At 42.9% G+C, this 14,247-nt stretch overlaps 1 protein-coding gene across 2 annotated transcripts in view; it reads right to left on the bottom strand.

Annotated features, from left to right (window-relative positions):
* LOC120365334 (frizzled-1) overlaps nucleotides 1-13,358 on the bottom strand; it is a 33,498-nt gene extending 20,140 nt beyond the window's left edge. The window contains exon 1 of one of the 2 annotated variants that reach the window (XR_005580310.2): nucleotides 11,037-13,358. Coding sequence is in view for 1 of the 2 variants with exons in the window: in XM_039473029.2 (XP_039328963.1) it covers nucleotides 11,323-13,272 (1,950 nt within the window). In the remaining variant the exon portion in view is untranslated. Of the gene's footprint in view, nucleotides 1-9,436 lie in introns of those variants that run through there. The other variant, XM_039473029.2, reaches the window with a different exon arrangement.
* Nucleotides 13,359-14,247: the final 889 nt, after the last annotated feature.

The raw sequence follows: 14,247 nt of genomic DNA, 5'->3' as shown, positions 1-14,247 counted from the left end.
TCTAATCATGAGTCCTTAAAAGCAGGGAACTATTTCCAAATGGAGAGAATCAGACAGAAAGAATTCAAACCAATGTTGCTGGCTTTGAAGACAGGAAAAATGTGCCATGAGCTATGGAATAAGCCTCTAGAATAGAGAAAATAAAGCTGGAAAAAGTAAGGAATAGACTCTCCCTTAGAGCTTCCAGAAAGAAATAACAATGTAATACCTTGATTCTAGCCCAATGAGACAGGTGTCAGGCTTCTCACCTCCAGAACTGTACAACGATAAATTTATATTTTTCAAGTTTTTAGTAATTTGTTACAGGAGCAATAGAAAACTAATACACTAGATCACAGAGGTGACCAAGGTACCAAAATGGCTAGCTACTCTTATATAAGGAAAAATACAATTACCAGTCAATCTCTTTGATATAAGTGCTCAATCCTGCTCAACTTCATGCATCAAAATATGTTCAGTCCATATCAGTTGTATCAAAGGAACATTTCATAATTGCTATGGAGTAAGGTCCCTTTGGCAATATAGTCAACAAGGACAAACCAAGGACTCCTACAATTGTTCAGTTTGTCATCAATCTAGTAGAGGAGTATATTTCTAAAGGGAAATTATTATTCTCTTCCTGGTCATGATTTAGAGTGGCCTCAGAGCGGTTGCCATGTTATCCAAGAAATTAAATTGAAATTTAATTAGTAGTTCCCCCTTATCCATGGGGGATACATTCCAAGGTTCCCAGTGAATACTTGAAATGGTATACTTCTGAATTCTGTATATATTATGTTATTTTCTATGTGCATCTATGATGAAGTTTAATTTATAAATTAGGCACAAAAAGATATAAACTACAATGGCTAATAATAAAATAGAACAATTAGAACAATACACTATAAAGTTATATGAATGTGGTCTCTCTCACGAAATATCTTAGTGTATAGTACTGACCTGTTTTAAGATTGTGGTTGACTTTGGGTAACTGAAACCTCAAAAAGCAAAACCACAGATAAGGAGAGAAATACTATATAGTCATGCATTGCTTAATGATGGGGATATGTGCTGTGAAATGCATCATTAGCAATTTCAACATAGTGAGAACATCATAGAGTGTACTTACATCAACCTAGATGGCATAGACTCCTGCACACCTAGGCTGTATGGAATAGCCTATTGCTCCTGGGCGACCAACCTGTACAGCATGTTACTGTACTGTACTGAATGCTATAACACAATGGTAAGTAATTTTATATCTTAAAGTAGAAAAGGAACAGCAAAAATACTGTATTATAATCTTATGGGACCACCATCATATGTGGTCTATCATTTACTGAAACATCCTGAAGCATACATTAATGCATAGAGATGCACTTAAGCTTTAAAAGCATCATAGTTTTAAAAGATTGATTAATAAAGTACATTTGTGTCACTTAACCTTAAGGTTGCCCATTATCTTAATATTTTGTGTAAATAAGTCTTGTAAAACATGTTAGCCTGAAAAGAAGCAGGAAAAATGTGGCATTAGTTTGCCTTATGCCATTTCAATTCCCATCAGCAGTAAGGGTAAATGATAGAAGCAGGAGGAGTGAGGAGAGAGGGAGGTGGAGGAAAGAAGACACAAGAAAAGAGGAAGGGAGGAGACGAGGAAGAAAGAAAAGATATATGCAAGGTGAAGAAGACAAAGATGTGTAGCTGACCCTAGTGCTAAAAGTACCATTATATACTTCATTTCTTTGATTCCCCCAGCATGTGTGAATTAGTGAAAAATGATTATTATTACTATTTTAGGTAAATGGATCCGAGGCTAAGAGCTGGTTGGGATTCAAGCCAGTTATTGCAAGTCCAAGATCCTTTCCAACATGACATTTGACTTCTCTGTCCAGTCCTCTATTATCTTGAAATTGATTTTCTTTTTAGAGGAGAAGGAAAAGTCATATTTAAAATCCAGGGTTATGTCCCTATTTGAGAAATGTTTCCATTCAATTCCTCTACCTACTCCTACCAGGGCTAGCCCCAGGAAAGAGTAGTTGGCTTTCGTTTTCATTATATCCCTTTCCTTTTTCCCCCTTCCAATTCAAAATTACCCCAACTTGTCTACCTGTAGGTTATGAGCCTTCCCTCTCCTGGCAAGATGCTCACATCTACCCAACTTGTCAACGAACAAATGAGCCAACACAGCTCCTGGGTACTGTCCGACTCTGTGAGGGCTCTCAACCCAGAATGTCTGTCTGTGAATTTGCCACATTTGGACCTGAAACATACTCTTAAGCCCCACTCTCCTCGGACCTCAGAACACTTCCGTAGCAATTATTACTCCACTCTAGCCTTCTCAGAAGAGGGCTTTCTTTCTCCTAACTAGGACTTAGCCCCTCTCCAAATGTCATTGCAGCTACACTGCAGACTAATTTCTATGAAATTTACCAGGTCTGGAAAAAATTCAAACAGAAAACATCCTAGGTGTACACAGGAGAACCCAAGCGTAGTGATAAAATCAGAAGAGAGGTGACCAGGAGTACAACAGAAAGGTCTCCAGTCATCTTGGAGATGACTAGAACATCCTTTTATAAAGGGGAGGCAGTCAATGCTGGGCAGAAGCCTTCAGGCCTTCAACTTCCTCCTTAATTAGCTTAACGTGAATGATGATTCTCACATTTTTACAGAGCTTTGCCATTTATAATGTGGCTTTCATATCTATTACTTCATTATTATCTCTATTTGATTTATTAGGTCCTGTGGGTCAGACTCGCTCAAGGTCCCTTAACCAAGTAAGTTGAGACTAGAGCCCAGGTTTTGTGTCTCCCAGGCCAGAGTTCTTCCCCATACCATAACACCTGTGATGATGCAGGGAAATGTGTAAATGAAAGTGGAAGTGTGGGACATGAAGTATAACAGTGTAATACTAATAAACACCTTTCAGATATTTTTAGAAATTAAACTTGCTTAATGTTATTTACAGATTTTTTCACTGAAATTATGATACTACATGTTCCTGTCTAGATTTGAATATACAAGTTTTATTTTATTGACTGCTGTGAGTTGAACACCCCCAAATACATGTTAAAGCCCTAACCCTCAATATGATAGTGTTTGGAGACGCGGACTTTGGAAGGTAAATCGTCTGAGATGAGGTCATGAGGGTGGAACTCTCATGATAGGATTAGCGTCCTTATAAGGAAAGGAAGACAACAGTGGTCTCTCTCTCCACCTGCATGCACTGAGGAAAGGCCATGGGAACACAAAGCAATAAGACAACTGTCTGCAAGCCAGGAAGCAGGCCCTCACCAGGAACTAAATCTGTTGGCTTCTTGATCTTGGACTTCTCAGCCTCCAGGACTGTGAAAATTAAATGTTTAGGCCACCAAGTCTACAGTATTTTGTTACAACAGGCCAAAAGAGTTTGGACACTGTGCAATATTATCAGGCTATTTTCATCAATCTACAGGAAAATTTGCAGGTCAAAAATAAGGCCTACCAGGCATGGTGGCTCAATCCTATAATATCAGGATTATGAGGCCAAGGCAGGAAAATCACTTGAGACCAGGAGTTTAAGACCAGCCTTGGCAATACAGTGAGACCTCATCTCTACAAAAAGTTTAAAAAATTAGCCAAATGTGGTGGTGCACACACAAGCTACTCAGGAGGCTGAGGTGGGAGGATCGCTTGAGCCTGGGAGGCAGGTGGCAGCGAGTTGTGGTAGTACTGTTGCACTCCAGCCTGAGGGACAGAGAGATACCCTGTCTCAAAAAAATAAGGATAAAAATAAAGTCCATGTTGTATACACAGTAAATCCATAATTTTCTCAATTGTACCTTATAAATTCAACATATTTCAGTATTTTAAAATGTATATTTGCAATTTTAATCATTCCTCCAAAGCAGGGCCTCTCAACTTTGGCACTTTGGATAAGATAATTCTTCATTGTCATGGGCTATCCTGCCCATTCTAGAATGTTTAGCAGCACTCTTGGCCTCTATGCATTAAATGCCCATAACACCTGATATAGTTTGGGTGTTTGTCCCCCAAAAAATGTCATGCTGAAATGTGATCCCCAGTATTAGAGGTGGGGTCTGGTGGGTGGTGTTAGGGTAATGCAGGTGGATCCTTCATGAATGGCTTGGTGCCCTTCTCTAGTAATGAGCCAGTGTCACTCTGTTAGTTACCAGGAGATCTGGCTGTTTAAAAGAGTTTGGCACCTCCTACTCTCTTGCTCCCTCTCACCAGGTGATAGGTCTGCACCTGCTTTGCCTTCCACCATAAGCAAAACCTTCCTGAGGTCCAGACTAAAAGCAGATGTTAGCACCATGCTTCTTATGCAGGCTGCAGAAATGTGAGCCAAATAAACCTCTTTACTTTGTAAATTACACCTGGTCACAGACATTTCTTTACAGCTATGCAAAGCAAACTAAAACAGCACCCTTCAGTGCCCAGTTATGACTGTCCAATTTGTGCCCCACTATTGCCAAATGTCTCCTAGGTAACAACATTGTCCCATATTGAGAATTAGCTCTAGAGCCTAATGTGTAGTTACCTTTTGCAATATTACATTATCTATGTGTCTTTTAAAATTCATTTTCATTGATTTTAATTAAGAGATAGCAAGAATAGAATTGTGGTTTCAACAATAAAGGCAGTAAAATTGCATGTGCATTTACAAGAAGGATAACATTAAGCTCAAAAAGGAAGTAGATCAATTCTCATGGAAGAATGTCTCATAGAAACGTGAAGGTCTACGTTCACATTTCCAGGGAAACCCATTGTGAAATCCATTGTGAAGGACTGCATGGTCCACACCTTGTATTCTACAATTTTCAATAATCACAGCATAATTTTTAAGACTGAGTTGACTTCTTTTTTCTTCTTGTAGATACAACTTTCAATTTGGGGAAAGATATGGGTGTTAATCCTACTTACCTTTGAGAAAAAGTATGACAATTAAATAAACTGTTGATGTACAGCCATTTGGGAAATCTCTGCTTGAGTTTATAATCTCATCCCAATGTACTATTTTATGATACATATATATATATATACATGAATATATATATACACATACACAAATATGTGTATATATGCATATATATACATATATATATGCACACACACACACATTCAGAAGCCTGATAGTTCTTTACAATCTGATATTTAACACCAAGTAAAAAAAACCCAGTGATTTATTCCAAGGCAATACTTTCTGAGAGCCCTTTCTAAAAGCAGCTAGTTAACCTGATTTCATGAACGGGTTCAGTGGTTAGTTAGAAGCCTGTATCTATGCCCCATTTCCTAGGAAGGCAAAGGCTAAAGGTAGAATGGCAAGATAATCAAGGTGGTTTGTTCCATTTTATCTTCATGTTCAAGTCAGCTTCTGTTGACTGTTACGCACTGTGAAGACCAATTACAAAGAGCTGTGTTCATTGACTTTTAATCTGGTAATTAAAATGGTTACAGCCACCATGGAGTACTTTCAATGCTGGACCAGTGACCAACATGTAACCTTTTACTCTATCTTGTGAGAGCACAAGTTAATCCGTGGAATAGGGTTCCCAATCATCCTAGTTTGCCCAGGACTTTCCTGGGTTTACCACTTAAAATTCCCACATGCCAAGAAAACTTCCAGCCCTGGGTAAACCTGGATAGTAGGTCATTCTAACTGAGGGGCTTAGAGTTTTTGACAGAATATTTGGTGAAGTTAACTTTTTAAAATATTTCCAAGACTTGGAAAGATAAGGTCAAGAATAGTTCTCAAATCTACTCTTTAAGAAAAAAATCCTTATAATGATCACGTAGCACATGATATTTGGAATATGTATCTAACTAGCTTGTATGACTTCCAGGTATTTGCTACTGCAATTGTGAAGACAAGCATTTCCAAGGGCAAGAGAACAGTCTGTCTCAGAGTGCTTCATTTAAGCAAGGACACGCTGCCAACTTGAAAGGAAATAAAGGCCACACTTTGTCTATGGGGGGATCCTGCAGTTATTCCCCTGCAAATTTAATTCAAACAGGTATTGAGATCTGAAACATGGAGATATCCACAAATTAGAGGATACTTGGTTTTTAAAAAGGAAAGAAAGAAAACCCAGGCCACAGAGAACTATATCAAAGCAGCAATAGTGGTTCCTTTTCATGTTAATCACTGTATTGCTATGAACATGTTTTGAAAGTCTATACTATGAATGAAATTTCTTGAGATCTTTTTTATAGAATACACACAAATTTTAAAGCAAAAAATATTGTTTTCAGGTAAGTCAATTTCATCTTTTAAAAATGTGTGTGTAAAATGTACAAATCAGTGCTATTTTAATATTTTGCTTTTAGAATTATTAGTTATACGAATATGTCATTCAACTAGTGTATTAATGATATCTTAAGAAAATGTAGTGCTATTTAAATTTTATCATTCAGAAATATACCTCTTTAGAATACCAATGAAATAATTTATTTAAAGTAATACCAATGAAATAATTTATTTAAAGTAATCTCTACTGGAAAATTGTATTTTATTTTTTCAAGCAATTTAAGGATCTGCTTGACTCATGAAACTGACAATGACCCACAAAATACTTTTCATATGTTCATTGTAAGATGTACTTATAAACTGTACTTATAAATTGTACTTGAACTTGAACTTACCCATTACATTACATGAGAAACATTTCTTTGAGAAATGCTTTTGTTTGACCTCTTATTATGGTCCCAAACCAACCTATAAACAAAGATCCCTAGAGGAGGTGTTATATTTGAATAGCAACTTGATTCTGTAATGGAGTAGAGACATTTGTTACCACAAATCATGATACAACTTAGAGAAATTAATCTAGAGATTGTGTTTTAATTGCCGGGTTCTAAGCAAGCTGCTTTGTCATCATAATTGTTAAAGTTTAACAGGTCCATTGTCAAAGGTATGACCAAGGTGAATAAAATTATGTAAGCCCCTAAAGTTTAAGGGAACTCTGAGACATAATGGACATTTGAGTACCGTTTTTCAAATTTTAAGGGCTACTGGCATCTGCCAACATTCAAAACATAGATATATATCTTGGGAGTTATCAAAAATAAACTTTACTTTGTTTGGTACTTCCCTTATAAGATCCCACTTCAAATGTAAGGACACTGAAACAAAAGCCTTGAATTTAAGATAGTATTGCAATTCCTTTTTACTCACGTAACTAGAGAATTCTTGTGTATATTCCATGTCTTATTTTGGTTCGTATCCATTAATCCTGCGAGACTTTGACATTAGTGTATTCTGCAAAGTATTCAATGAGTATCTTACCAGTGTCCACCTCTAGACATGCATATGACTCCATTTTGCTTCTAATCTCTCAGGGCCCAGTTACATAGACTATTATAATAAGCAATGTATCAGGGACATTCCATGCCATAACACTGGTTTCAATTAATTGCATGTGCATTAATTATATAAGTTGTGGCCAATAGCCAATAGATTAGAAAGCAATAAGAGAGTAGCTGAAATTGAACATAAATGCACACACAGTAAATATGGCATCTTAAAAAAAAATGTATACCAAGGTTGAAACATGCTATTAGGGAAAGTGATCTGCCACCACCCAAGTCCTGAAATGATTTGTGATATAGTCTATTGTTTTTCTTAATTGGCCACCAACTCTTCACTATAGTCTCCTTTCCTAGTTAAATGCTGGACATTAAGAGTGTTACAACTACATCAGAAGGCTTCAGTACTTACACTAAATACAAAAGGTCAGGCCAGTAAACGCAGGCTGACAAATGACTGCTATAGGACAAGCCGAAAAATCCGGCCCAGCTCTTTTGCATATGTTTGACACTGGCTGACTCTGAAATTAAAAATATGACTCTCTGTCCCCACAAATTTTAAGTGAAAAACTGCTTTTTTAGAAAAAAGAGCTTCAGAAGTCTTTCATACTACTTACATATTTACTCCAAAAGCTAAATTAAGTACCCTGTGAGGGGGGAAATGGACTCCATTTATAGCTGGTTTAAAAAAAAATAGGCAAATCAAACCATCTGAAAATAGGGTTTGTCATGGAAACAGCATGCTAATGGGACAATATACCAAGTAGCCTTATGGTTTTCCAGACAAGTACTATTTTGCCACCAGCATTAAAAGAAACAAAAGAATACACTGGTTTTCTATATGCTACATCATTTAAAATAAAATTGTTTTCTAAAAACAAAGGCTGGGAGTGACTTAAAAATGCCTTCTAAAGCTATTTAGCCATAACATGTAAAACCTTTCTGCATCAAATTTATAGTTATATCATGTTAAGGACACCTACAATAAGACTGATTTAAAATATATTTTTGGATAGCAATTAATAATGTCAAAAACATGTTTTTCCAGAAATTATCTAATTGAACTACCTAGTGAGGAGTTATGTGTGAATTTGGCCTAAGAATTACTATTTTTTTTGTGTGTGTGTCTATACAATAAAACCTTCTCAGATATCTTCTATATTATGTTAATGTAACAAAGAAAAAAGGAACACAAAATTGCATCTTGCAACTTAAATTAGATGCTACATTTTTAGTAAGATTTAACTTTTTTTCATTTGCCTTAAAATGATTGATAACTTATAAGACAATTGCATTATAATCAGGAAAGTAACTCAATTGTATCAATGATCTTCATTTTGGTCCCTTGTCATTTTATCACAAAATGTTTTCATGGGAAAATTTAGTAAAAATATTTTTTAAACGTATTTGAGGTTTTCCATCTAGCATTTCCATTTCTCGAAACTGTATTTCCATATTATGAAATGTACAAGTAAACTTTACATCTCTATTTTATAAAATTAATGCATATATACTTATGTGTATACTTATCTATATATACACATATATACACATACATAAATTCTGACTAAGAGTAGACCAACTAGATAATTTATCTGGAAAAGGTTCCTTGAACAATTTTAAAAAGGGGTCTTCAGAAGCAAACAAAAAAACAGCCTTATAAACCCAATTGCTGTTTAAAATGTTTATGAACATGTAGCCAGTTAACCACTTATTGATTGCCTATTTATGTTTTTGTAATATCCAAGATTATGGAAGAAGTAAAACAATATCTCTAAAAATTATTAGAAAGGTGATGATTTAAAAATAAACCTCCATAATATAGTCATGTAAATGTATCCCTTGAAAGAAAATAAAACTTTAATATTAAAATTAGAATTCTCTTAATTCTCTGAGTAACGAAATAAATTGCAAACTTCTATTTTCTACTGTCATGAAAACAGTTCTTTTCTTGGGACTTCACAAATGTCAATCATAACAATGCAAATAGAGTAATTCTTTGGAAAGACTAATCTGAGGGTTCAAGGGTAGACTTTTTTCATTGAATTCCTGCATTTTTTATACTGTGGGATTGGCTATGAGATACTATAAAATATAAAATAGTTCAGACAGTTCATAATAAGCTCTATTATTTTCAGGCACAAAAACCATATAGTTTTGTACAAAACTTTGAATTTTTTATTTGCGAAATTAAAAATATGGTATTTTATATATATATATATATATATAAACTTCTATTCCTCTATAAATATAGATGATTTTGTGATAGTGAACGGAATAAATGTATACCAAATTCAAAGATCAATATCATTTTAGGGTATGACAGACAGATAAATTTAGGTCCTAAGTACCGGCATTTTGATAAATTCTTAAAGTTTTAAACAATACAATCAGGAGGACTGCTTTTCTCCTCTTTTTCACAGAGAACTAAAGTGAGTATTTTAAAATGGCTTTGAAAGATTTACATTTGACACATTTCTGTAAATCCAAAAGAGGAGCACACAGGATTTAATGCAGTACACCTGCACACATTTTCCCTTTAGCAGGCATGCCCATATTTTATTTCAGGCGCTACTTCCCCATCAATTACTCCACCTTCTTTACCTCCCGAAGTCTTACCAGTTTATTACTGGTGGTGTGGACTGATCCTCCCTCAGAATGTGTTGCTGAATAATAATCGTAATAAAATGTTGAAAGTGTACAACTTTTACATTTTAAAGTTTCTGATATATGCCTAGTTATTTGATTAAAAACAATAAAATAGCACTTCATTTTGAGGAAGTCCATGACACTGAAATCTCCTTCAAGTTTTCAATTTCTGTTTACGTTTTGCTGTCTTGTTAAGGATAGCAAAGATCGTCAACTCCTTAACAAAGCCTTCCAGGTGACCTCAACATTTCCACTTTACGGACCGACCGGTAAAATCTAAGAGCAGCCTGTCTCATTCCTAAAGGCAGGTTGCCAGACATCCGTATGCAATTAGAATTAACATTTTATAACCCCTATCTTCAGTTTCTTCCAACCCTCACAAAGCGTCATGCTTCTTCCCAAATCTCAGTAACCACATCTTTCCGTGACGCTGGCCAAACCCACACTAGGTTTTAGACACTAGAGAATGAAATGAGCTCACCCCTCAAAAATCAGACTTCAGAAAGTCTGGCATTGGTTATCTCACTCACACTGTAACCAACTAAGGTGGGAGTAGGGAGTGCTTGGGCGTTGGAGGTGACCGTGGAGGGAGGCTGAGACTGTCAGCGCCCACACCAGTGCACCCCCCATGAAGTTGGAGGAAAGTTCTGGACAGTTAAAAATCCGCTTCAGGAAGTCAAAGGGCTGGGCCTTCGCAATCCACCGCTGAGCAAGGGAGGAACTGGAATGTACCGGGGCCCACCTCCAGATTTGGAAGCTTTGTGGAGTTCTGTACCGTAAGATCCTACCTCGAGCCAGGAAAGGAAGGGAGGGGGCAGAAGGAGGAGGAGGGAAGTGACCCCGGCAGCGCAGTCTAGTTGCACCCCGCAGTGCTGAACTGGCCCTGGAGCTGGCGCCCAGCGGGCGAGCACCCGCGGCAGGGAGGGAGGGGCACGCGAGGACGACCGGGAGCGCTGGGCAGTTGCACTCCAGTTTTAGCTCCTCTGCAGTACTCCGAAAAGGGCAAGAAGGAAAAGCCTCACATGGTTAAACCACCCTAAATAATTAAAAACTTTTGAAAAAGAAAAACGCGTGATCGGTCGTCACTTAAATACAAATATACTTACAAAAATCTTACACAGGCTATTTACAATCATAAAAGCGAACAGTCCTGGTACCAGAGTGTGAGGGCAAGAGGTCTGTCCATCCTCCCTCTGGCAGTCGGGCCCTTGTGTTCTTTTGCTTCAGGGACGGAAGCTTTTGCAGGAGCTGAGTTATTCAAGGGAGCCTGCGAAAAAGAGTTGTCTAGTGAGGAAGTCTCGAGATGTCCGGCTTGGCACGAACTCCACGGGGCTGGCTTCAGGGGGTGGCTGCGCCTTGGCGGAGGCCTGGGCATGGGCTGAGCTCCGAGTCTCAGACGGTAGTCTCCCCCTGTTTGCTGTTGGTGAGCCTCGTGTAGAACTTCCTCCAGGAGTTAAGGGTCTTGCCGGACCAGATCCAGAAGCCCGACGTGATGCCCACGATCAGCGTCATAAGGTACTTGATCATGAAGACCGTGAAGTCCGGGCTCATGGGCGGGTGCGGTGGGGCGCCTCCGCCCGCCTGGAGGTGAGGGCAGGGGATAGCGTAGCTCTTGCAGCTCTGGGCCACCCAGCTGCGTTCCCACTGGTCCCGGAAGGCCTGCTCGTAGAAGTAGCAGGCGATGACGATGGTGGCTGGCACAGTGTACAGCACGCTGAAGACGCCAATGCGCACCATGAGCTTCTCCAGCTTCTCGGTCTTGGTGCCATCGTGCTTCATGATGGTGCGGATGCGGAAGAGCGACACAAAACCCGCCAGCAGAAAGGACGTGCCGATGAACAGGTACACGAAGAGGGGCGCCAGCACGAAGCCACGCAGCGCGTCCACGTTGTTGAGCCCCACGAAGCACACTCCGCTCAGCACATCGCCGTCCACCTGGCCCAGCGCCAGGATGGTGATGGTCTTGATGGCCGGCACAGCCCAGGCGGCCAGGTGAAAATACTGCGAGTTGGCCTCAATGGCCTCGTGGCCCCACTTCATGCCAGCCGCCAGGAACCAGGTGAGCGACAGGATCACCCACCAGATGGAGCTGGCCATGCTGAAGAAGTAGAGCATCATGAAGAGGATGGTGCAGCCCTCCTTCTTGGTGCCCTGCGCCACCGTGCGTGCCCCGTCCTCGGCGAATTTGTCGTTACACACCACCCGGTCCTCCAGCAGGAAACCGGCGATGTAGGCCACGGCCACGGCCGTGTAACAGCCGGACAGGAAGATAATGGGCCGCTCCGGGTAGCTGAAGCGCCGCATGTCCACCAGGTACGTGAGCACCGTGAAGAGAGTGGAGGCGCAGCACAGCACTGACCAGATGCCAATCCAGGTGCGCGAGAAGCGCAGCTCCTCGGGCCCAAAGTACATGAGCCCGTACACCTTGGTCGGTTCACAGGGCGCGCCGCAGTCCTTCTCCCCCAAGAAGTGGTAGTTGAGATAGGAGGGCACCTTGAGGGCGCGCGGGCAGGAGAACTTGCCTCGCTCCGACGCGCCGGCGCCCCCCGGGAAGCCGCCACGGTGCCCTCCGCCGCCGTGCTGGGGGTTGCTGGTCCAGAATTCTGGAAGCAGCGAGGGCGTCGGGGTGCCCTTGTCGGACGTGTTCTGGCCCACACACAGCTCGCCGGCGCCGTGCACCGGGAACTTCTCGCACTTGAGCGTATCTGGCCACTGGAAGCCGAACTTGTTCATGAGCGCCTCGCAGCCCTGGCGCGCGCGCTCGCACAGGGAGCGGCACGGCGGCAGCGCCTGCTCCAGCACGGTGCACACGGGCGCGTACATGGAGCACAGGAAGAACTTGAGCTCAGCGGAGCACTGCACTTTCACCAGTGGGTAGAACTGGTGCACCTCGAGGCCCGCGTCCTCCTGGTTCGTGTGGCCCAGCAGATTGGGCATGATGGTCTGGTTGTACGCGATGTCCGTGCACAGCGGGATGGAGATGGGCTGGCAATAGCCGTGGTCCGGGATGGAGATGCCCCGCTCGCCGTTGTACTGCTGCCCGCTCTGTTGCGGCTGAGGTGGCGGCGGCGGCGGCGGTTGCTGCCCCGGCCCGGGCCCCTGGCCTGGCCCCTGGCCCGCCGCCTGCGCCCGGACCCCCAGCAGCAGCGGAGCCTCCAGCAGCCAAAGCAGCAGCAGCAGCTGGCGCGCCAACCGCCGGGGGTCAGCTGGGGGGCGGCGGTGGCCACCGGCGTCCCCGCTCCCCTCCTCCGCCAGCCGGGTGGAGAGCGCCCCGGCACAAAGTTCCCAGCTCGCGCCGCCGCCGGCGGCCCGGGACTTCTTAGGCGCCTCCTCCTCAGCCATACTTTCTCTGCTCCTCTCTTGGCGCCGCTCCGCTGGGGCTGGCAGGGGCACGGCCGGCGGCGGCTCCCCCTGCGACCAGGGAGACCACTGCGCCGGTGCCCTCCGTCGAGCCCAAGCCTCGATCGGCCCGCTCCCCCGGCTCCCGTTCTGCGTACCGCAGCCGCCGCCGGCGCGGAAACTTGCGATTCATGAAGCGCGGGCGGCGGGGAGAACCCGGGTGGCTCGGGCGCGCCGGGGTCGTGTCCCGCCTTCCTGGCCCTCGGCTCGCTGGCTCCCGGCTGGCGGCGCGGCGCTAGTGGCCGCGGCCCCGTAGAGCGCGCAACTCTCCGCAGCCCAGCGGGCTCGGCTCCCCCCTGCGCCTCCGCCTCCTTCTCCGCCGCCGCCGCCTGACCATTTGTGTCAATCCCTCAACTCGCTCCCTCTCCTCTCCGTCGCGCGCCCTCGGACCGGTTTCCAGGCGCCCCGCAGTCAGTCTTTCACCAGGAGGGAGGAGCCTTGAAACCGACGCAGAGCTGCAGGCTCAGGGACCGTCGCCCAATCGCGGCACCGGCTTCCCCACGCAAAGGGAGCCGGCCGCCTCCTTGCCAGAGCGAAAGCCGGCGGCGGGCTGGCGGGCGGGGTGGGAGGAGGCGGGAGGAGGAGGAAGTAGTGGCGGTGGCACTACTCAGGCACAAAGAGTAGGATTGCTATGAAGCGGGACAGGCTTGGTTGCTTTTGCTTTTTCAGAAGAAAAGGGCGAGGACAAGTAGGAGAATGGTCCCATATGCTGCTGGAGATAATGAATAGGAGTCGGAGGACTGCGGGACTTAGCTTTTCTTTTCTTTTATCCATTATCATGTTTAAAAATCCTGCTCTTAACGCTGGTTACCAACCCCAAACCGGGTGCTGCTTCCAGAACAGATGCCTTTGACTTAAGGAGCGCACGGTTTCCTTTGAGTTTGTGTCTGTCGAGGTTTTGTTTAAAATATTACACTA

This window comes from Saimiri boliviensis, chromosome 10 (assembly GCF_048565385.1).
Source record: "Saimiri boliviensis isolate mSaiBol1 chromosome 10, mSaiBol1.pri, whole genome shotgun sequence".
NCBI classification, from domain to species: Eukaryota; Metazoa; Chordata; class Mammalia; order Primates; family Cebidae; genus Saimiri; species Saimiri boliviensis.
Note: the sequence above shows the minus strand (reverse complement) of the source record. Positions and strands in the feature narration are given on the sequence as shown.